Genomic DNA, 23,759 nt, shown 5'->3' on the forward strand with positions numbered 1-23,759 from the left:
CACTGCTTGGCCAGTCACTTAAGTGTATTGCTAGCTAGCTCTAACATCTAGAATTAATCCATCTCTATTATTTTATATTTTACTATGAGGCTTGTGGCCTATCGGCAAGGCTCCACCTGACAGCTTTGCATTTTTCCCCTCTGGTGGCTACATGGCGTCCCTCTGACTCCGCCTTCTTTCTCCCATCATTCAGTTTAGTTTTCCCTGCCTAGCTCTACTCTGCTCTATCACAGGCCAAGGCAGCTTCTTTATTAATCAATAAAAGCAACACATACACAGAAGGACTTCCCACACCAGTGATGGAGAATCATTTCACAAAGGAGGTGTCCTTGAGGTGGGCCAGTAGTGTTTTTGTGAGCGTGGGAAGGAAAGGCAGCCAGGTGAAGTAGCACCATGAGCAGTAGAGAGTGGGAGAGAAAGGTGCGGGCAGTCTTAAAGCGCCGATTATATGTAGTGTCATGGTGTGCTGTGGTTATGCCCACAGTGGGGTGGTGGCAGCACGGGAGGTGTGACTTGGAGATACATTGATCCTTCACTGTTAACTGTTGAGTGAAAATATACGAGATAGGAATTCATATTTTGGACACAGTGTTATCTTGTAATAGACAATAGATCCAATCATACAATTAGTTGTTGCTTTTATTTAATACTTAATTATTTTTTCCTATACAGTAATTTCCTTTCTTTTTTAAAAAAAATTTGTTTTTATTTTTAATTATGTGTATTCCTGTGTAGGAGTAGTATGTACATGTATGTACAGGTTTCCATGGAGGCCAGATGTGTTGGCTCCCATGTAACTTGAGTAACAGAGGGTTGTGAGTCACTTGATTTGGATGCTGGAAACCAAACTTTGGTCCTCTAGAAGAGCAGATATGGCTTTTGTTTGTTTGTTTGTTTGTTTTTCAAGACAGCGTTTCTCTGTAGCTTTGGAGCCTGTCCTGGAACTAGCTCTTGTAGACCAGGCTGGCCTCGAACTCACAGAGATCCACCTGCCTCTGCCTCCTGAGTCCTGGGATTAAAGAGGTATGCACCACCACCTGGCCAGTATATGCTCTTAACTGCTCAGCCATCTCTGCAAGTCCCCCACACCCACACAACAGTTTTTAATGAATTTCTTTTTAGTGACAGAATTTCCTGCTTCAAAGTTACATTTCTTGTCTTCAAATTATAATAGTACATAAATATATATCTATACATACATATGCATATACATATTTTTTCAGTGTCCAATCTTTTGACATCCTGACATGACTTTAGGTCACAAAGTTCATGCTTGAGGATTGTACGATCAGACTACAAAAACAACAGCAGCAGCAACAACATCCCCTTGTGTTTTATGTAAGTTTGCAATTCTGTGCTGGACCACATTCATAGTTGTCCTTGGCTAAATATATTCAGAAATTACATTTTTATCTGCATGGTGAGCTTACACAGTGGAAGGGAGAAGACGGTGTTTGGTCTCTGGATAAAGCTGACCCCAGAGAATTTGCTGTCTTGAGAACTGCCCCATTCATGCAGCTTACGTGGCTTGGTAGAGCTACAGTGATAATGGAGAGCCTATGAGTGGGCACTTGAGTAATGAGAGAAGCTATAAAACCCTGGAGTGATCCCTAGAAGAGTGACCTTACCAGGAAAGTTCTGGGAAACAAACCACAGGGAGACTTGACAGGAACTTTTGGTTAAGCGCATAGGCAAGGCATATGAGGGAAAAGAAATATAATTATAGTTTGTAAGTCTAGACAAAATGCAACGAGTGACATGGAATAAGAAGAGTTTTTACACACTGATTCTGAAGCTGGTTTTTGAGCGCCTGTTCTGTGCTGGGCCGTTTGTCAAGTACAGGGACTGTGGTAGGAGAGTAATCTAGGTTCCCGCTCTCATATTAAGCAAATAGCTGCATAAAAGCACAATTACAAATCCTAATGAGTGCTTTGAAGGAAAATGAGTGCTTCTTGAAGTACAAGGAGCTGAAGGAGCTGTGTTTAGACTTGGAGGACTGTGGAAGTCAGGAGATGACAGTCATGTTGAGGCAAGATAAGAGTCATCTGAGCAGACTGGGGGTGGGCTCCCAGGCTAAGCTAGACAGCCTGGAAAAACATGTGACATTTTCAGTGAACTAACATAGCCTGTGCTCAGAGGGTTAGGAGGAACTATGCTGAGAGAAGGGAAGAGAAGGATCATGCTCGGTCCTTGTAGGTCTTGGTAAGAACCTAGATTTCATCCTGAGTGCTCTGGGAAGCAATGAAGTGTGTTAGGCAGGAAATGACATGATCCTGTGTCAAAAGGGGCTTCAGACAGCTGTGTGGAGAATGGATTTGTGAGGGTGTGATGCTGTGGAATGTATATTTGGTCTTCCTCCTGTTTCCTAAAACCCTTTGGAATCTCCAAAGCAGGATATATGGTTTTTTTTTTTTTTTTTTTAATAATTGCTTGGTGACCGAGGACTCCTGGATGTCCTCAAGATAAAGACTGCTTATGTTTAGAAGGCTGTAACTTTTGGCCTTACTCCCGAGAAAGGGGGATGTGGGTGAAAGTTAAGTTTGTTACCAGTGACTAATGATAAAATCTGTTGTATCATTATATATGCTGAATCTTTCATAAAACCCCAGAGGACTGGGTTTTGAGAGCTGTAGTGAAGCTGAACACTTACATTTGTCGAGAGGACTTGGAAGCCCTGCACACTTCCCATACCCAACCCTATGCTTCTCTTTCATCTGCAATACTGTTTATAATAAACTAGTAGGTCTAAGTGTTTCTTGAGGTTTTATGGCTAACCTATCACTAGCAAATTCATTAAAGCCAAGGGTGTAGTTTTGGAAATTCTCATTTAGGTTTATACATGTTTCGTCAGAAGCACAGATAAAACAATCTGATTCTAGCAATTGGTATCTAAAATGATAGAGAGCAAATCTCATCAAGGACTGAGCTTCATGGGTTTGGTGGTCCCTAGGAAACAGTGTCAGAATCATAGGGGAGGGCATACATTTGCTGTTAGACTGATGATTTGCTTGATATGTTTGGAGAAACCTCCACCCAATTGTAAAAGAAGGTTGCTGTGTTAATTGTTGAGTGTTTTTATGAGAAACTGAGTTTGAGTTTTCATTATTTTTGGTGAGGGCAAGAGTTGAAGCTAGCTAGGGTAGTTAAGTTTCTGCAGTAATTAACAGGCAGGATAGGTAGCAGCGGGAGTGGAGAAAAGGGAGACAGATAGGAAGTTTTTAAGTAGAATTATTTTGGAGTTGGAAAAGGATTGCAGTGGGAAGAGAAAGAGACTGGAGACGTCTCCCATGCTTCTGGCTCATGTATGTGTATTCTTTTCCCCCCGTAGTGGTAGGATTAAATCTAGAGCCTTTATGTGTCTGGCAAGTGCTGTTCTGTTGAGCTTTCTTCCAAACACTTTATTTGTATTTTATTGAAAATACTACATTTATTTGTGTGTAGGGGGTATGTATATGGGTAAGTGTATGTCATGATGTGCACTTACCCATATATAAAGACAACTTCAGAAGTCAGTTCTCTCTTTCCACTGTATAGGTCCCAGGGATTGAACTTAAGTTAGTAGGTTTGGTGAGAAGTGCCATTACCTGCGGAACCATCACATTGGTCCTTATTTTAATTTTTTAAAAAAGATTTTTGTGTATTTGCCTGTGTGTGTGTTTGTGCAAAATGTATGTAACTGGTGCCCAGAGACATCAGAAGAGGATATCAGATCTCCTAGAACTGGAGTTGTGGATGATTGTAAGCTATCACGTGGGTGCTGGGAACCAAATCTAGTTCCTCTGCTAAAGCTCTTAACCACAGAGCCATCTCTCCCATCCCCATAGCTCTTATTTTTTGAAACAAGTTTTCAGTGAATTGCTTAGACTATACTTGGATTTGCTCTGTATTCCAGGCAGACCTTGACATTGCAGTTCTCTTGCCTCAGCCTTCTGAGTAGCTGGTATTACAAGCCTGATCCACCATTCCTGGCAGAAAACATGGATCTGTAAAATCCCTCTCCTTCAGGAGAAGTCAAGCTGGGCCGATCTGGATCCAGTGGTGCAGAGGCAGCAAAGGAAGTTAGCTGGTCTTGCTTCTGTCCAATTCTAGGAACTTATATACAGCATCATCATTGAAGCAACGGTTCTGGTCTCCCCACGTTCAGGCCCTAACTTTGTCTCTTCCTTCTGAGGACAAGGCACCCCTGTGACTCCATTGTGCCACTAGGGGGAGCATGGCTTGCGTTGTGTGTCTGCTTTTAGGGGTTTTAAAGTTTGGATTACCTCTATGACTGTGTTTCTGCTTCAGTAGCTTGACTAGTGCTGTTTAAAATTATGCCTGGCATGCAGTAGTGTCCCAATAAAATTTAGTTGGTATTACTATTATACCATGAATTTTATCTCATTGTAAAAAGAGGTGAGCTTGCCTCATCTGGGTTTGGAGACAAGGCAAATGTGCATTCTTTGGGTTCAGAAGAAAAGCAGAGAGATGCTTGTTGTGTCTAAGAGGAAAGAGAAGCTGACATTTGGTGATGCTTTTCTTCTTTTGCAGATTTGGGATTATGAGGCTCATGGCCACTTAGGATCTGTCATTTCTTCTTGGGTTTGTGACATGTTTCCTACATTATCTTCTGCATGTATTTATGATTTAAATTCAGGCCAACCAAAATCTGGTTTTGAGAATTTTGTAGTATGCTGAAGGTGAATCAGAATCACAAGGAATTCTGTAAGGGATGCGCATTAAAGATTCCATCAGGACCTCCGTAGTGTTATTTTGAACACTGGAAAATGTTCTCCTTGGGTCTCATTGTCTTTATCCTCATCAGCCTCCTTACCTTCCCACATGCAATCCATTTACCAATTCCAAATAATTCTATCTGAAAATATATTTATTATCTGGTGGTCGAGGGGTATTAACCATTTCAGGCTATGAGTGAAGTTCTTATCTGAGTGCCTGACTTGAGGGTTTTAAAGAGAATAACGTCTTGGTACCTCCCACTCCACTACCGCAGTGATAAGATGTATGTGTAGAAACTATAAGGTCAGGAAGCTGGTTCAGTGGCAGGTGTCCAGTTGGTGATGAGGTCAGACATTGTCAAGGTCTTGTGATTTCTGCCCAAGTGTTCTTGGCAACTCTTCTACTTAATGTATGCTGGACACTGTTTTTGGATCTGTTATTTTCTGGTTCAGTAAATGGGAGCAAATAATTTTATCTTTGCTTTTGATAGTCTTTAAAATGTGTTAACTTAGTGTAATAACACAGTTCTAACTTTCAGGCCTCCTTCATTGGAGAGATAACAAATGAACGTGGTGGTAGGGCAGAGAGGTTTCTCTCTGATTTGCAGCAGATATTCTGCATATCATAGGTGTTCTCTGCCATCGAGTCTTCAGGCTCGAGGGGTGGCCGGTAGATTTACCTCACCAGGACTCAGAAAGAGTCTCCACTTTCCCTTGGAAGCTCATACTTGTGGTTATCAGAACACTATCTGGTTTTCAAGATCAGGTTTCCTTGTACTTTTTATAGCAAAGTCTATAACTTTAGGAGACCCTTGATTGGTCTCTACTCTTAGTTCTTTTTCTGACTAATTATGTAACTCTAGATATCAGATCTCTCTGGGCCTCAATGATCCCGTCTGTTAAATGGTAGCTAACCTATCTGACCAGTGTGTTTCAAACAGTTAAGAGGATCAAACAAAATAATTATCTAAGACAGTGTTAAGCAGTGTCCAAGTAAGAGTATACACTGGGGGGGGGGGGAGTGCTAAAAGAGCCTCTGTGTCCCAGGTCCTGTGCTGACCCTGATACAGCTGCTCACCCGAGGCCTGGACTTGGACGGCTCTTGTGTTGGGCAGTGAGGAGGCTGTTGGTATTGTCTCTGATGCCCTGGTTGTGACTGTAGACTTGCCCAGAGTTCTTCCTAGTCCTGATCTAGTTTGTTTCTTCTCGATTGCAGGAAGACGAGACTGCTTAGGCTCTGCACTAGTACCATGGGATCCTGTATTGGTTAAAGCCATCTCCACGACCTGAACAGGCAACAAGGTAACCTGAGAGGCCTGTTCAGGCCAGCTTCTGGGATGTGAGAGGTATTTCCGCCCCAGTTGCTGCCGGAAAATCCCAAACCGAACAAACAAGTAGAGACACCATGCATCATTGTCCCTCCTTCGCATTCAGCTACTGCTGTAGGATCCAGAGGAAGAGCTTGCTTCCCCTCCAAGTCTTCAGCTAGCTCCCTCCCCCTTGGCAGGGATTCTTCCGAGTTATAAAAACTGAGACACTAGAGGGGAGAAAAACAAGTCCACTCACTGTCCTCACCCTTCTCCCCTCCCGGTTGTTGCTGCAAGTTCCCAGGAACAGTCCTGGGCTCCTGGTTGACGGGAAGGGAGGTAGGAGGAGTGGAATGCATGCTTAAACTGAGCTGATCAAAAGACAGTGCTGTTTCGAGGCCATCTAGAACTCAGGGAACATGTGTAAGTGCGCGCACGCATGTACGTGCGCGTGCTAGCGCCCAGGGTTCCGGGTTGAGGGAAAGCGCCTAGTTGAGTGAGAGCAAGCCTGTGTACAGCCTAAGAGGACAGGGTCTCCATGACAACCGGCTTGACTGGCTCGCCGCGCTTGCTTTGCTCACTTGGCTGGAAGGAGTGTCTTGAAAGGTCAGAGGAAGGAGTTTGTGGGAAGCTCTCAGCAGGTTCTGGAGCTTAAGCCGGTGGATCTGGGGGTCCTGGGCTCCCTAAGTGACTGTGGTGTGTGTGAGCCAGCCTCTGCGGAGAATGGAGTGGGCAAGAAATCACCCTGACTACCAGGTAAGGGCACTCTGAGTCTCTTGCTCTGAGTCTTGGGCTGTTTGTGGCAGGCCGGTGTCTGTGCTCTTCACTCAAGGTTTGGGGGTCGAAAATGATGTCATGTTCCAACAGTTGGATCCTATTAGCTCTGGGAGGAGGAGGAGGGAGACAGCCAGTTTTCTTGACTTTGCGAATCTAGTTAATCTCACTCTGGCTGAATCATAGCTGTTCAGGCTTTGCTCTGCTTTTATTTAGCACAGAGCCACTGGATATTTTCACAGGACAGTGAGTTCTCATCACCGCAGCACTGCTGTAGCTCTTAAGTGAAAACTTGTGAGCCGCTCGGTTGGCTCGACCAGTGCTGTGTGCCCTGTTGTCCCCATGCTACTGTGTCTCACCTGTAACGGCAGCAATCGGACGAGCTAATAATGAGGCTCAGTGAAGAGTCTGCAGCGAGTTCCAAGTCTCCTGGGAGCAGTTAGCAGGACAGAGAGACGGACTATCTGGGCAGTGTCTGAGCTGGAGCCTTGCACTCTTTATGAAGTAGCTTTAGAAACAGGAAATGCCCCCTCCACTTAATGATGCTCATTACAGATTTTCTTGAGTTGTGGAAGAGGGGACTTCCTTGGGGTTTGGGGACTTGCAGATATCTGTCTAGTCCAAATGTTGCAGAGGGCTCTCTTAGTGCTGCAGCTGCTCGGAACTATGAGGGACTGTGCTTATGCTGGATCATCCCTTTGGCTCATATTTTAATCAAATCCCAGGGCACATACTGTCCACATTGTATATGCCTTGTCCTAAATTTCAGGAAACAAAACAAAACAAAACAAAAAAAGCCTTGTTCTGACCTAGCGACATGAAGAGGAGTGACATGTGGTGAACTCTGTGTGGCGCGGGAAAGGAAACCCTCCCAGAAAGGTTGTTCTATAGGTGATGAAGTAGCTAGGTCATCTGTAATGTTAAGAGGAGGATAAATGCTGCAGACCCTCCCTGCAGGAAACCCCTCAAGAGAAGTACTTTTACTTCAGCTAATTCTGGCCTTGGGGAACTTTGTAGAAGCTTTTGGTTTCTCAGTGGGGCCAGGGAACAGCTGTTGTTCCTGGCTCTTTGGTTTTTCCTTCTTGAACTTTCTGAACAGTGTGCCTTTTGTGTCCTAGCAAACAATGAGGGGGCCTTCTGATTAACTTCGGGTCAGCTTGCCAGTACAAGCACTGGCTCTGTAGCCCTGACTCTGGTTACCCGTGTGTGTGTGTATGTGTGTGTGCAACACTGTATGCACCAGTGTTGGGGCCCGAGGGACTGCCAGTGTGAACTGCGTGGCCCCTGGGCCTCAGATAGGCTACTTCCAAAGTTAATTCTGCCTTCTTTAGGGATCCTTTGCTTGGAGGAGTGTGGCCTGTGGGCTGGGATTAAAGGTGGAGTTGTGATGAACAGATGTCTGTGTCTGATGATGGTACCTGTGCGGGTCTGCTGCTCACTGGGAAGCCCTTAGCTAATAGGAACTTCAGATTATTAGCGGTGAGATGGAAATAATGGTAACAACTACACTGTTGTTGAGAGAAAGCAAATGGAATGGCTTCCATGAAAGCAGTTAGTTGTAAACAAGTCTATATTATGTATTATGATAGAGAATGAAGCTTGAGGAATGGTCTTACTTCTCTGGAAAGTCACTTAGCCTCTTTCTTCTGGCTCCCTTATTTATAATGCACTTTTTACTCAGATGCATTAGTAAATTGCAGTGAGAAAAAGCTCACAAGTCTTCTTTGAGATGTTTAAGGAAATGAAAGGTGATGCTCATGGTAGACTTGGAGCTGCACAAATGATCCTTCAGAGACACTTGAGAGACAGAGCTTCCCGTAGGTTTTGCAACCCATGTTTTAGTGTAGAGAGGAGTCCCAAGAGACCTTTCTCTTTTCCAATCCACGTTCACAGCTTCACACAGTGGTGGCATCACACATTTTAGTGGTTGTAAGACAGACCCTGGTCCCGCTGGGCTTCTCTGGGAAAACTGTCTTGAGTGGGCAGAGGGGCCAGTCTCTTCAAAGGTAGGCTTATAACTGGTAGGAAATGTTACTGCTCAGAAAGCCTCTTATGGAGTCAGGCAGCTCTTTAAGTAACTTGTAAGGCTATGGCTCAGGGGAAGAGAAAAAAAGGAAGTAGGAATTCCAGGGGCAGAAACTTGATATGTCCTGGAATTGTGCCAAGGAATGAAGTAGAAGGGTAGGGAAACACCAAGCAAGGATGTCCTAGGTTTTCCTCTGTCTTCAGTGAGCCTATAGGGTATATGGCATACTAGGTTACTCCACCAATACCCTCAGCCTCTATCGTAAGATAGGAGAATACCTGCCAGCTATGACTTGGCATGGCATCTAGGGAGAACAGGCATAGAACAGGTTCTTTCTTTTTTTTTTTTTTTTTTTCTTGAATCAAACAACGTCGCTCTCCTAGGAGGCTTCTCAGGCTTCAAGGTGAAGTTGCAAAGAAGAGTTTAGATTGGACACGTTGTTGTGGCCTCCCAGGCCGAAGACGTTGTGCACAGCTTAAATTGTACTGCAGCTGTTCCTTTCTTCCCAGTCCTTCAGCTTCCCAGAGCTGAGTCACAGATTGGATCCCTCTATGTTCCTTAAGGATTAAACAGTAACATTCCTGTTCTCCTCCCTCTCTCCCCCTTCCTCTGCTCCCCTTCCTGTGTACTTTCCCTTAGGACTCCCAATCTCCAGAAAGGATAATCAGTCACCAAGGAACTTGAAACTTGGAAATCTTTGGAGAACAAGGCCAAGGGCATCTTTAGTTCTGCTGGCCTGCTTCTTTCCCTGGGGTGGGAGAACAGCTTTGGGAAGGCAGCAGACTTCAAGTATCATGGCATCACTGGTGACCTGCACTTCAGAGACATGCCCTGACTTCCCCTGCATCTGACACTCAGAACCACTTTGGGCAGGTGAACTGGCCTCTGAGGGAAATAGGCCTGAGTACCTGTTGGAAACTGGGCTCTTAGCTGTCATTCATCCTAGCAACTTCAGATTTTCACTGCTACATCCAAGAAAGTTTGCTAAGGCAACCAAGCAAAGGTAACACAGTTCTGAGGCTAGCAGCAGCCTCCTAGAACCTGGCTCGACTTCCCTTTTGTGCCTCCATGTTGGCTTGGGGCCTGGGGGAAGAAGCTACAGATTATTGAGTTCTTTGAGTTAGAGGGACCTTGTCTTAGAGGGCATGAGGGGGCTGCCTTGGCCATCTGGCGTAATATAATAGGCAGATTTCTCTTCAAAGCCTGTGGGAAAGCTTGCATTAATGTGACTTCTGTTAGAGGAAGGGAGAAGGGGGCATCTCTTTCTGCTAGAGGGGAAGCACAGTGATCCTCTGTTTGAATAAGTAGTGTCTGTTTTGGGGGGGGGGGATATGTTGTCATTCTATATAACACTGAGTTGATTAGAGAAATCCCAGAGTCTTTTTCTAACCTGGGACCCTATAAAACATCTATGTGGTATTGTTTTGTTTTGTAGGGAGAGGAGGTGTTCACTGAGTCTTGACTACTGTATTGAAGAATTTCTATAATGATTCCTTCTCTTCTTTTTTTTGGCTCTGATGTAATGCATACACTGTTGTGGGGCCTGCTGAAATGATTACAATAACTGAATATTTGGGCCTCTCTCAGATTGTCCCTGTGAAAGGGCAAATTACATGCAATTAGAGTACAAAGCTGCTCCAAAGCCTGTGTCTATGGGCTTCTCTTGAAGCCATGTAGTGAGAAGACCGCTTAGTCGTTCCTGCCACTTAGCCCCAAAATAATCACACAGAAACTGTATTAATTAAATCACTGCTTGGTCCATTAGATCTACTTTTTTTTTTCTTCTCTCTCCCAAGCCCACGTACATTTATCCAACACTGTGACCCATTTAGAGGTCTTTTATGTCTGAATCTGACCCGTTGTGTATCTGTAATTCTTTACTGTCCAGGAGGGCTTCTTAAAATGCTAAGTGTTTCTTAAAAACTTAAGCTGTGCCATTGCTAGGGGAAATACGGCACTCCCTGCTTGCCCCACCTAGCCCAGCATGGTGGAGCTGCTCACTGCCTCAGAGAGCCACGTACAATGCCCCATCTCTAGGCACACAGCTGGTACATGCTGCCACCAAGGAAGCTGTAGCACATTGCTCACAAACCCCATTCAAATGCACCGTCTCCTGAAAGAGCCAGAGGTTGTGCTGGCAGCACGGCCCAGAAAGCCAGCTTTTTTCTGCTGCCACTGAGTCAGGAAAACCTTTCTTAAAGGAGTGGCTAAAGTTTTGTGACTCCAGCAGGGCTTCATGGCTTCTCTTGACGCCACCCTTCTTTCTACCAGCATTCAGTTCCATCTTCCCCTCTTACCTCTGCTCCACCCTGCCATAGGCTCAGGCCAGCTTTCTTTATTAACCAATCATATTCACAGCATACAGAGGGGAATCCCACATCAAAATCACTTCAGTTTCTTCTTCTGCAAGGCCTGCTGTGGCTGAAGGTTTGTCTGTGAATTGGAGATTGCCTTTGGGATTGTTTGAGGACTGTTTGAATATGAAAAAAAGAGAAGATAAACTGAGGGCTATGGGAGAAAGATCTAGAAGCAACAGGCCCTGAACAAAGGGGCTGAGAATACAGTAGTTCCCAGCAGCAGCAGTGGGTTAAGAGAAAGTCTGGCCAAAGAGGTCTTCATATATATATATGATGGAGGTGGGTCTTGTAATAATAAAGAAACTGCCTCGGCCCTCATAGGACAGAAAATTAGGTGGGTGGAGAAAACAGAAGAGAATTCTGGGAGAAAGAAGCTTAGTGAAGGAGTCGCCATGATTCTCCCGCTCCAGACAGACGCAGGTTAAGATCCTCCCTGGTAAGCCAGCTCGTGGGCTACACAGAATATTAGAAATGGGTTAGAACAATATGAAAGAGCTAGCCAATAAGAAGCTGGAACTAGCCGGGCCAGGCAGTGTTTGAAAGAATACAGTTTCCGTGTAATTATTTCTGGGCATAACCTAGCCATGCGGGCGGCCGGGTGCCGGGGACACAGCCTCGCCGCTCTTATTTCAACAAATACACACACACACACACACATGCACACACATTTCATATATCATTTTGAGTGTGTGTGTGTGTGTGTGTGTGTGTGTGTGTGTGTGTTTTGCTCAGTGAGCATGTAGTTCTGTCTTAAAACAGCTCTGGTGGATCCTTCCTGCTTGTTACACAGGAATGATTTTTTCAGAATTGCTTATTGCCTGTCTCCTTTCTGCTGGCCTGCCCAGGCAGGGCCCCTCAGGTCTTCCTCGGATTCCTATTGGAGTCCCCTTGCAGACTGCCCTCCCTCCTGTCTTGCTGACACAGGTTTGAGCCCAGCCCTCCTTACCTCTCCAAATACAAATCCATGTATTCTACCAAACCCAACTTGTAGAGGAGGCTTTGCAGCCAGCTTGAGGTAAGGGTGGTATAAGTTGGAGTAGGGGAGTTAGGGTGGGTTGAGGGATTAGAGTGGTACAGTGGGGGAGGGTGAGATGAGATGGGGTACACGAGAGATGGAGGTTGTAGTATGACTCTTTTTACTACTCTCTTTGGACTTCTGGAAAGTTATCTCTATATTTACAGATAAATTTGGGTAATCTTACTCATCTCAAAGCATTTTTATAAGTGTTATAGTTCTGGCCAATAAATGTCAGCTGTTGCTGTTGGTGACCTTTCCTTATGATCATTTCCACTGACACATGGTAGGAGAATGCATTGGCCTGGTAGTTGGCATATCTGAGTTTTAGTTCTGGCCCCATCTGATAGCTGGCTTTCAGTTTCCTCTTCTAGAAAGCAGAAGGGATGAATTAAGAGTTCTCATTGACATTTTGACTTGTTAAATGCCAGTGTTGGTTTCCCAGATAGAATCTCTGAAATCTATGAAATTAAGTGTATATTTTAATTCCCCCAAATGACCAACATAAGTATAGTTTATACTTTTAAATTATTTGAATAACTTTTAAGCCCATCAATTGGATTTTTTTTAATTACAACACTGTTTGGCCAATGACTCAGGCATATTTCTAGCTAGCTCTTACATCTTGAATTAACACATTTCTCCTAATCTGTGTATTGCCACAAGGCTGTGGCTTACTGGAAATGTTTTGGATCCTTTTCCTTTGGCAGCTACATGACATCTCTTTGACTCTGCCTACTCTCTCTATGTATCTCTGTTTGGATTTCCCACCTGATTTTACTCTACTAAGCCATTGACTGAAACAGCTTTATTCATTATCCAATAAAAGCAATACATATACAGAAGGACATCCCACATCATCTCCCTCTTTCTGTCTAAATGAAAAGGAAGGTTTTAACTTTAACATAGTAAAATTACATATACAAAATAGTTATCAAGCAAGAATTATAGTTACAATACTTAGTCTAGTTACATTTGGTGAATTAAGGAAAGTATTCCATCGTCTATCCTTTGTGAGTCTAAAGTTTTATATATAATTTATCCTTTATCATAGCTAAGAAAAACTATAACTGTCTTCAACTCTTTAAAGACACCAGAAGGATATAATATTACCTAAGTAAATGGGAAGTGCATTGTAAGCAACTTTCAAAACTAGAATTGATAGAGACATCTTGCTGCCTGGACAATCACCCAAAGTTCTTCTGTAATTTTGGGGCATCTATCTTCAGCCTACAGGCCCATGGTACCCAAAAGACTTTTTCATGAAGCAGGAGATTTGAAGATCTATTCTGCCTTGTAATGGCAAAGTTCATCAGTTGCTTTCTTCTATATCCTGTAGAATGTCTTGCAGTTTCTTCTGTGAAGTAGGAACCCTAAAGGACCATCTTGTCTTTTGGAAAGTTTAGCAGTCATTTTTCTGTGGGTACTACATGTCCAATTCATACAGCATACCATCAAGTGGTCCAGGCAAGAGCAATTTCTTGCCCAAAAGGCTAGCAAACTCCATAGGGAGTCTCTTTGATGCCCATCATCCTTTTGAAGTAGGTTAGTACTGCCAGAAGCAGACATGTTTCACTGTTGAGAAAAGTCTAAGTTCTTAAAACATTTTAAATACCGTTTTCTGTAGGTCTTTGAAGTATCGAAGAATATCTACCTAACTGAAATATATCTCTGTATTCTAGAAAACCTAGCTAACATAATTAAAAGTTTGATTATTATATATAACTATATATTAATCTATATTTCTTAACTATACATTACATTTTTAAATGAATTGCACAAATATAATATCTTAAACAGGAGCAGAAATACATATACACAGTGTAACAAAATCAGCCTTAAATATCAATAAACTAGTATCCATACCAATGCAAAATATTTAACTCTATATCATATCCCCTCCCCCCATCAACTGGATTCTAAATGTTTTTACTTAGTTCCTAAAACTTGGAGATGGGAATCTTGTTCTCATGTTCAGAAGGTACATAAGTGCTTGCAGCAATTGCAGAGAGTAAGCAGGAAGCCTGCCAGTTACTAAAAAGATGTGCGTTTGCTTGGTGCTGCTGGTAATATTTTCATCAGTAGGTGTTTCAAGTACCAACTTTTGATTTGCTCTGAAGAATGAATCAATGCTGCCATCATCTTCGAGAAAAAGGAGAAACTTTAGTAGTGTCTGAAGGACTCTCTGTCAGCATTTGAGTGACCAGTTGGTGACAAAAAAACATAGCATGTGTTAGAGAAAGAGCCATACAACCAGAATGATGGTTGGAACCTGGACTCCAGTCATACTGAATTCCAAATACCTGGTAATTCGGCCACATTCATGGTTCTTTGTGATACCTTGCCTAGCTTGTCCACAGCCTGTCTGTTCTCTCAAACTGAGGCAGTAAAAGACTTAATGTGAGAGTGTTTAATGAAGCCTACGTGTAAAAGCATAGTTAGTCCTACCTTGTTGCTGAACAAAATATTAGCTATTTTTGTATTTATTACTCCAAGCAATATTTGTGACTAATCTGCAGGTTTTGTGATATCCTCTTTCTTTACATCAAGGGCAATTTTAAGAGTCCCCTGATGAGCAACAGATCAGAACTTTTGTATTTTGCTTTTGGTAAAGAAATACATAATCTAATGTGGTGGTGCAAGCCTTTAGTACCATCACTGGGGAGACAGAAGCAGGCATCTCTGTGAGTTTGAGACCAGCCTTATCTACATAGCAAATTCCAGGCCAGCTAGGGCCACACAGAGACTCTTTCTTAAGAAAAGAGAAATACAGTTGGGTGGTAGTGGTGCACACCTTTAATCCCAGCACTTAGAAGGCAGAGGCAGGTGGATCTCTGTGAGTTCGAGTCCAGCCTGGTCTATAAAGCCAGTTCCAGGAACAGTTAGAACTGCTACATGGAGAAACTCTTGTCTCAGGGAAAAAAAAAAGGAAAGAAAGGAGAGAGAGGGGGAAATATATAAACCAAAGCAGGGTTTGATGGGTGGTGGGGCATGTAATCTTAGTACTTGAGAGACTGAGGTAGGGGTTTGAAGCTAGCCTGGCTAAATTGTAAGACACTCCTTCAAATCAAAACAAACAAATATGTCAAGTGGGGGAATCTGGCCAAACTAAAGAACTTTCCAGGCTGAGAAGATCCTCTGTGAGGGCTAGCACATATATGACATTGGGGTGGGGACATGCCATAGCCCTGTATAAAGGAGAAGGAAGTAGGAGAGCTGATGGAGAGTAGAGACAGAGGTGGTGAGATCTAGGCATTGAAAAGTGCCAGATATCTGAGCAAGTGGCTGCTACTGAGACAGTTAAATAGTATCAGGACAAACCCTGGCACTTTTCCTTCCCAAGAAACTTGTTGATTCCACCCATAGGTGCTACTTGCCCAGCACTGACCACTCTTGGTAGTGGGAGATCTGGATAGGGAGGTTCTAATCTGTGTCTTAAAAAAAAAAAAAAAAGAAAAAGAAAAGAAAAGAATAGCCCATTATCTACAGTGTAATTATAAAGAGATTTCCTTTTCCCAGCTGCAAGAAACAGGAACTTTTGCTGCCAAATTTAGCAGTGTGTTTTAAGTCCCTCAAATCTCCTTCCAGTACTACCAAAGCTTTGTTGTTATCTCCTGCTGAAATATCGCCTGGAAAGGTCATTCCAGCGGTGCCAGTTAATGGGTCCGCTGAACTCAAGCAGGGGAGCAGACTGGGGAGTACCTGGGAGTAGGTGCCTCACAGATGTTCTTCTTAAATAAGACTGCTTTTAATTTTCTCTAGAAAACCACACTTTGCAGAGGAGGGCCTAATACTCTACAGTTACTTCTGAAGGCTCTCAGAGGCTAGTGAGGCTCAGGGTCCAGTAGCCCATAGTATTCTCAGAACCTCAGTCTTGAGACTCAGCAAAATCATGGCTCCTACTCTTTGTTGGCAGAAAGTTTCTTTGGCACAAATTTAACACCAGACTTTGTCCCTTCTCCATTGGCTACTCAAGACTTACCTTGTTCTGCTGGAATAATTAAAAAAAATGAAGCCTGTGGAGTGCTGGAACCACGCATGAAACTCATTTTCAAGGGTTTGGGGACAAGTGGGTCAGAGCCATGTGCATATAGATTTTGAGACTTGAGAAAAAGGAACGCAGATAGAGAAAGGAAACAAAAGAATATGACTTACCCTGGAAGCTGTAGGTAGGGAAGAGGGTGTGCGAGAGTGACAGGAAAGCACCTAGACAGTTGACGTGATCTTGGCAGGGGCCATGACCTTGGTGTGCAGCCTCCACTTGATGAACTCAGCCAGCTCTGTTCAGAGGAATTAAACTTGGAATTCTGGGGAGAAAGTGCTTTTCTTTGCCTTTTTCCCCACCCGCTTGTTACTCATTCTATGGTTTTAGACCTAAGTGAACTAGGGTCCTTTCCTCCGAGTGTGAGTATTCATTGCTGCCTGGAGTTGTTGCTGCCCAGCTGTTACCTTATAGTTTCTGAGAGTATAGTGGGGAAAGAAGGGTTTGATTAATTATAAATTAGCCCAAAGTGGATAGGGATTGAGTTAAAAGAAAACAAATGGGAAATTTTGTGTATTTAAATCACATTTAGTGGAATTTTAAGCCCCCCCCTCCCAATCTTGTAATATACAGCTATTGGGCAAATCTTGGTGAGGTTCAAAAGCAGTACTGTCAAGACTTGCTTTCAGCTGCAAAACTTAAGGTCAGAAGTCAATGTGGCTCACTGGAAGAAGTTCAAGGCTGAGCGTGCCAGGGACTAGGAACCTCCTGAGCTCCTAGCAGCGGGGGAGCTGGGCTGACTTTATTTATGGGTGTTTCCCAAGGGTCGACATTCAGCCTTTTATCTTCCTCATCTATATCTCTTCCTTGGGGGCATCCTCTACTGTTAGTCATTAGTCAAGAGAAAGAAGGGCAGGGCTTACCTCTGCCTCACATGTCAGAAATGGAATTTATTTTTTATTTATCCAATAACTATTTATTTGAGACAAGGTTTTACTAATCTAGCTAAGGCTGGCCCGGAACTTGAAATTCTCCTGTCTGCACCTCCCCAGTGCTGGGATTACAGGTGTGTGCCACCATGCTTCATTCATTTAACAGCTGTTTAGTTAATCTTTATGGAGTTTTGTATGTGTGTGTGTAAGAGAGGCAAAGAGAGACACAGAGAGATATACAGGCACAGAGAAAATGTAAGAATATGTTAGTTGAATCAGTGAGTTGAATCTATTTGCCTCTGTATATGCTAGGCGAACTGGCTCAGCAGCTTCTGTGGGGTGATTCACCTGTCTCCTCCTCCTGTCTTGACGTAAGGAATACTTGGATTACAGGTGCACACTTCCGTGTCTGATTTTTTTTACGTGGAATCTGGGGATTTGAATTCAGGTTCTCACTCATGTACAGCAGGTGCTTTGTCTAATAACCTTCCCTCCAGCCTTAACAAATATTACTGAGTATCCATTTTGTTCCAGCTACCATACTGTATGTTAGGGATGTAGAGATGACGTAGATAGTAAAAGTCTTTTTCATGGAGCTTATTGTAGAGAGGATTCGATAAACAAATAAACTGATCAGCACATGGGATAAAGAGGAGAGGATGATGATTTGAGAGGGGTTAATGTGGACTGGAGAGGTTAGAAAAGGGTTCTCAGAGAATGAGGTTTAAGCTGTGACCTCTAAACTAAGGAGAAGCCAAAAATATGCGGACTTGGAGAAGTACCTTCCCAAAGGAAGAAACAACAAAGACAAAACTCAGAGTTTGAGATAGCTTCATGGGCTGAGTAAATATGGTTGGAGTGTAGGACCCAGTGATTCAGGCTGTTGGCCAATGCCTGTTGGGATTGAGCCGAATGGCCATTGTCAGGGGCTTGAAAACCCGATGTGAGAGGTACACATTTAGATGTGTCACCCACTTTGCAGTAAGGTGTGGAAACTTGACAGGGCTGGCTAGCTAAGAGTAGCAGTGAATCTAATGAAGAGGAATCAAGAAAAAGAGAAAGGAGAAGAAGCGGTCTGGAGTAGGGATGGATGTCAATAAGCTCAGCTAGCAGAAACTGAGTGGATACATTTTTAGGGTCAAACAATATGTGTTCACAATTTTCCAACATTTTAGGTTTATGTTATTTTATTAGTGATGTATTATTATGGCAGGCACTTTTATTTGTCATTTTAGTAAATCCTCATGATAATCTTTGAGTAAATTTGTGATATTCTGTTGTCTCCAGGAACTCAGAGTCACTAACTCGCTTTAACTCTGGATCTAAGTCTGTGTGAACCAAAGCATGTGCTCTCACTACACCCCATTCTGACTGACATACCCAAAATGTGTTTCTTCTCAGGAACCTGAAACATCTAATGATGTCCCTGCTCAGAGTTGTATGTTTTCTTGATGACTATGTTCTCCTTTCAGTCACTGGAAGTTTAGAATAGTTGTGGAGTTGAGTGGAGTATTTTCAACTTTCTCTGAAATGATTACAATGTTAACTACCAAGACTGTCAGTCAAATTAAAAATGGGGTAGGGGTTTGGGATGTGTGGCAAGACTGGAACACAAATAACCTGACTTAACCTTTCTCTTCTTTCCCCTTCACCCACTGTATTTTTAATTTATGGGTATAGTGTGTGTGTGTGTGTGTGTGTGTGTGTATGTGTGTACATCTGAGTGCAGGTGCCGTTGGAGGCCAGAAGAGGGCATCAGATTCCCTGGAGCTGGAGTTGAGAACTGTCATTTTAAGTTCTGGGAACAGAACTGGGATCTTCTGCAAGAGCAGTATATATTCTTTTTGTGTTTGTTTGGTTAGTTAGTTTTGTTTGAGTCAGAGTTTCTCTGTGTGTAGCCGTGGCTGTCCTGGGACTTGCCCTGTAGACTAGGCTGGCCTGCAACTCATGGAGATCTGCCTGTCTGTGCCTCCCAAGTGCTGGGATTAAAGGTGTGCACCATCACCACCCAGCCAGAGCAGTACACACTCTTAATCATTGATCCATCTTTCCTCAACAGCCGCATTCCCTCCTCTCCCTCCCTCCTTTCTTGGTCTCATACATCATAGGGTGATCTCAGACTTGCTGTTTAATTGAGGGTGACCTTAGATATCTACTGTTCCTTCTTCTACTTCTGGATTACAAGCACACACTACCTAATTTATGCAGGGCTGCAGTGTGGTTTCCTCACATTATTTTCAGTTATGACTTCTTGGCTTTTATAGTAAGAAGATGGAATTTGTCTTTTGGAAAAAATAATTTATTGGTAAACCAGTAGTTGCAATAAATAAGTGTTTATTTTGTAGTTTATGGGTCTTTTCAAATCTCTGCGTTTGTTGGAATGTTTAAGGGAAGAAATTTATCAGGTCACAACTTTGACTTCTTGGAAATTAAACATTAACTACATTGAATTTACAGATACTTCTTTTTAAGAAGGGACTGAACCTGCCTGGCTTGAGGTGCAGGGTTCAGAAGTGAAGGGGTGTTTGAGTGCTTGTGAGCTCTTACTCCTTGGAGTTGGTGTGATCCGTGGTCCACCTAGCCGGCATGCTGGAATGGAACAGTTTGTGGGGGACAGGGCAGGGTAAGAGTGAGTTTCAGGTAAGCATAGATTTCTGAGACCCAGAGGAGTTTCTTTTGTGAGCAATGGGTCCTGCCTTCCTACCTCCACCCCTGTCTGAAAGAAAGATATGTGAATCGAGTGAAGGTGGTTTTTATTTTCTGATTGCACTTAGCACCAATTCACTGAACAAAAATTCAATACTCGTCCACGAGGCTGGAAAGATGGGCTAAGGTTGGAACTTGAAGAGCTGGACCACCAAAAGCCACGGAATCACTGCTCTAAAAGCAGCAGAGAGCAACTTTGGAATCAGTTTGTGGAAAAGCAGCCTGTGAGGCCATGTAGAAGACACAGCTGGAGTAACAGTAGTCTTGCACATCTCACTGGGTGTTTTATCACAGTTAGGTGATGTTCCTGTCTGCCAAAACTGATTGAGAGTAGTAGAAAGTAAGGGAAGTCTAAGGGCAGAGTCTGAATTCCCCTTACAGAGCTCTTAGGAGCTTTAGATCGGTGGTTCTGAGACTTGAGCATAAACCAAACTTACCCAGAGAGCTTGTTTTCAGTTCAGTAAGGCCAAAATGAGCCTGAGAGTTTGTGTTTTGGGCAAGTTTATAGCTATGCCTGCTGTAATTGTTGGTGGTGCTGGTGTGGGATGAGTATGGTGGTCTTATATATGATATTGGTGTTGGTAGTGTGTGCTGATGGTGGTAGTAGTATGTGTGTGTGTGGTGTGATGGAGGTGGTGATGGTATGATGGAGGTGGTGGTAGAGGTGGTGGTGATGGAGGTAGTGGTGGAGGTGATGGTGATAGAAGTGGTGGTGGTGATGGAAGTGGAGATGGTGGTGGAGGTGGTGGTGGTGATGGAAGTGGAGATGGTGGTGGAGGTGGTGGTGATGTGGCACGTGGTGATGATGATGATGGTAGCAGTGGTGGTTTTGCACCCTCACTCTGAGAAGTACTGTTTAAGAGGCTTGGTGGCCGAGATGTAGCAAGGCTTTGAGAGTAATTAATTGGCTTACTGTGTTTAACTAGCCTAGGATTTTTTTTAAATTGAGCTACATATTTTTTTTCTACTCCCCTCCCATCCTCTCCCCTCTTCTTCTACCCTCTCCCATGGTTCCCATGCTCCAAATTTACCCAGGAGATCTTGTCTTTCTCTACTTCCCATGGAGATTAGATCCATGTATGTCTCTCTTAGGGTCCTCTTTGTTGTCTAGGTTCTCTGTGATTGTGAATTGCAGGCTGGTTTTCTTTGATTTATGTCTAAAAGCCACTTATGAGTGAGTACATATGATATTTGTCTTTCTGGGTCTGGGTTACCTCACTCAATATGATGTTTTCTAGATCCATCCATTTGCCTGAAAATTTCAAGATGTCATTGGTTTTTTTACTTCTGTGTAGTACTCCATTGTGCAAATGTACCACATTTTTCTTTATTCATTCTTCGGTCGAGGGGCATTTCGGTTGTTTCCAGGTTCTGGCTGTGACAAACAATGCTGCTGTGAGCATAGTTGAGCACATGTCCTTGTGGCACGATTGAGCATCCTTTAGGGATATACCCAAACGTGGTATTGCTGGGTCTTGAGGAAGGTTGTTTCTTAATTTTCTGAGAAGTCGCCACACTGACATCAAAGGGGCTGTACCCATTGTACTGCCACCAGCAATGCAGAAGTGCTCCCTTTAACTCACAGCTCTCCAGCAGTTGTCATCAGTGTTTTTGACCTTGGCCATTCTTACAGGTGTGAGTTGGAATCTCAGAGTTGTTTTGATTTGCATTTCTCTGATGACTAAGGATGTTGAGCATTTCCTTAAGTGTCTTTCTTAGATTCCTCTGTTGAGAGTTCTCTGTTTAGGTCTGTATCCCATTTTTTTTTTAATTGGATTATTCTTTTGATGATCAATTTCTTGAGTTTTTTATATATTTTGGAGCTCAGACCTCTGTCTGATGTGGGGTTGGTGAAGATCTTTTTCTTTTCTGTAGGCTGCTGTTTAATCTTGTTTACTATGTCCTTTGCTTTACAGAAGCTTCTCAGTTTTAGGAGGTCCCCTTTATTAACTGTATGTCTCAGTGTTTGTGCTGACTAGCCTAGAGTTTCATGTGTATTAGTCTTTAAGAAGTTCTTGTCTGAGTGTGCTCTGTAACACCAACAGAGACTGGTGAAAGTCTGTGTCCTTCTAGTCACTTTTCTCATGGTACCCAGATCCTTTCCAGGTGAGGTGTCAGGTGCTGTGCTTGTCTCTAAATTGCTGCTTGTCTGATTTTTGGAACATGCTTATCCTGTGCCCTTTATTTCATAAGGACAGCTGACATTTCTGTCAGGAAAAGCTTCCTGCCTGCCCTTGAGCACAGCCTCTTGGTTGACTGGGCTGGCTCAGGTGCTGCAAGCAGGCTGAGTGTGAGTGTGCTCTGTTATTAGCCAAGTTTACACAGGGAGATTATCTCTTCAGCCCCAGAGTCGAATTTCAAGGGCAAAGTCCACAGTTGGCTGTTGAAAGGTTGAGAACAACTGACCCAGCCATAGGGGAGCTTCCCACAGGCAGCAGGGTTTTTACTTGTGAGACTTTCTCTCAGGCAGCATGGCTCCATATGCCATCACTCTCATTCTGTTTGGACACCAGAGGCTTCAGGTGAGATGCTTGAGTTAGGGCACGAATATGACCCTCTCTTCTTTGTCTGTTCATGTTTCCTAAAGCCTTCTTGGGCTTGCTCTTCCTTCCAGGAGAGGTCTGGGGCTTCTCTTCTCTCCCGCTTCCTTTTTAAAGTACTTATTAATTATTTTTTATTTTAAAGATGTAAGGATGGGGTCTTATGTTTTAGCGATTCTGTTTACATAGCATAACACCAGCAAATGATATGGCAAAATAATAGACAAAAAGAACATAACTCACCTGGAGTCTGGAAAGAGGTGACAAATAGGAAGTTAGTCTTGGTGTTGGATGTTTCTGGGGACATAGTGGTGATGTTCATACAACTTTGTGATGTGACATGATGCCACTGAATTGTATAATTAATGAGTAATTGAAAGTTTTGAATTATGTTTTCCAAGAAAAAATTACTCTCTACTAAAAACTGTCTCACTTGTACTTTACCAAGAATGCTTTCCTATGTTAATACATTCCTCCCGACAGCAGCTTTATGCCTTTTTAGTTGGATTCCCCCTGAGGATTGACCTTTAGTTGTTGTCAGTTTCTCCTGTTCTAGACACTGCTGTAAGAAGCAGTAACGTTAGCGTCTTTGCCCATGTGTTCTAATACTTCTGTTTCCTTAGGCAAAACTCCTAGAAGGGAAGATTTGCTGATTAAAGGGTACACTAGTTTAAAAATGTTAATAAATATTGCTAAACTGTTTCCAAAGAAGTTGCGTCAGCTTAATTTTCAAGAGTAGTATTGGGAAGCACCTGTTCCTACCATACTTTTGCCAATATGGTATTAGCAAGTTTTTAATCTTTGCCAATCTGATAGGCGAAAAAGAATTTCTCTTTTAAAAATGATTTTATTGTTTATTATGGTATGTGTTTGTACATGCATGTAATGAAATGCCAGTGGAGTTGAGAAAGCACTGGAGATTGTGGCAGCTGAGCCATCTCTCTGACCTCGGAAAAGGGACTTTCTGATGCTTTATTTAGGCTTTTGTCATTACTAGTAGGATTGAGCACTTTTTATGTTAGCTGACAATTGATTTTATTCTTTGGAGAATTCACTTTTCTAGTTGATCCATTGTAGATTTGTTAAGAATTTGTTGGTGGTATTTTTTCCTCCTTTCTCTTGTTAAATTGATTCTTTACATAAAATGTGTAAATTTCATTTTACTTTTTTTTTTTTAGTGATTTGAGGCCCCCACATTCGAGTTCTTACAGTATGCCTCCTATTTATGATCTACCATAGCCATTATAAACATTTTTGCAAAACTCTGACCGGAATGTAGAATAAATAAATTAATTTAAAAAAATATTTTTTGCAACATTTACAAAGAAACAAACACTTCCAATACAGTTAGTGAAGGTGGCAGATTGACAATTATACTCAAGTCTCCCCAATTAGGAAGTCTGTT

At 42.9% G+C, this 23,759-nt stretch overlaps 1 protein-coding gene across 11 annotated transcripts in view; it reads left to right on the forward strand.

Annotated features, from left to right (window-relative positions):
• Positions 1-23,759, forward strand: part of Dennd2b (DENN domain containing 2B) — a 187,101-nt gene that overhangs the window by 78,857 nt on the left and 84,485 nt on the right. For 2 of the 11 annotated variants that reach the window (XM_050163406.1, XM_050163405.1), the window contains exon 2: positions 5,932-6,017. The exons of 3 other annotated variants lie outside the window; for them this stretch is intronic. Coding sequence is in view for 2 of the 8 variants with exons in the window: in XM_050163402.1 (XP_050019359.1) it covers positions 22,296-22,336 (41 nt within the window). In the remaining 6 variants the exon portion in view is untranslated. Of the gene's footprint in view, positions 1-5,931; positions 6,018-6,322; positions 6,779-11,595; positions 11,616-22,181; positions 22,337-23,759 lie in introns of those variants that run through there. 6 more of the 11 variants (XM_050163404.1, XM_050163411.1, XM_050163408.1 and 3 more) reach the window with 6 other exon arrangements.

Source organism: Alexandromys fortis, unplaced genomic scaffold, assembly GCF_014885135.2.
Source record: "Alexandromys fortis isolate MF-2015 unplaced genomic scaffold, M_Fortis_MF-2015_v1.1 scaffold_129, whole genome shotgun sequence".
Taxonomy (NCBI): domain Eukaryota; kingdom Metazoa; phylum Chordata; class Mammalia; order Rodentia; family Cricetidae; genus Alexandromys; species Alexandromys fortis.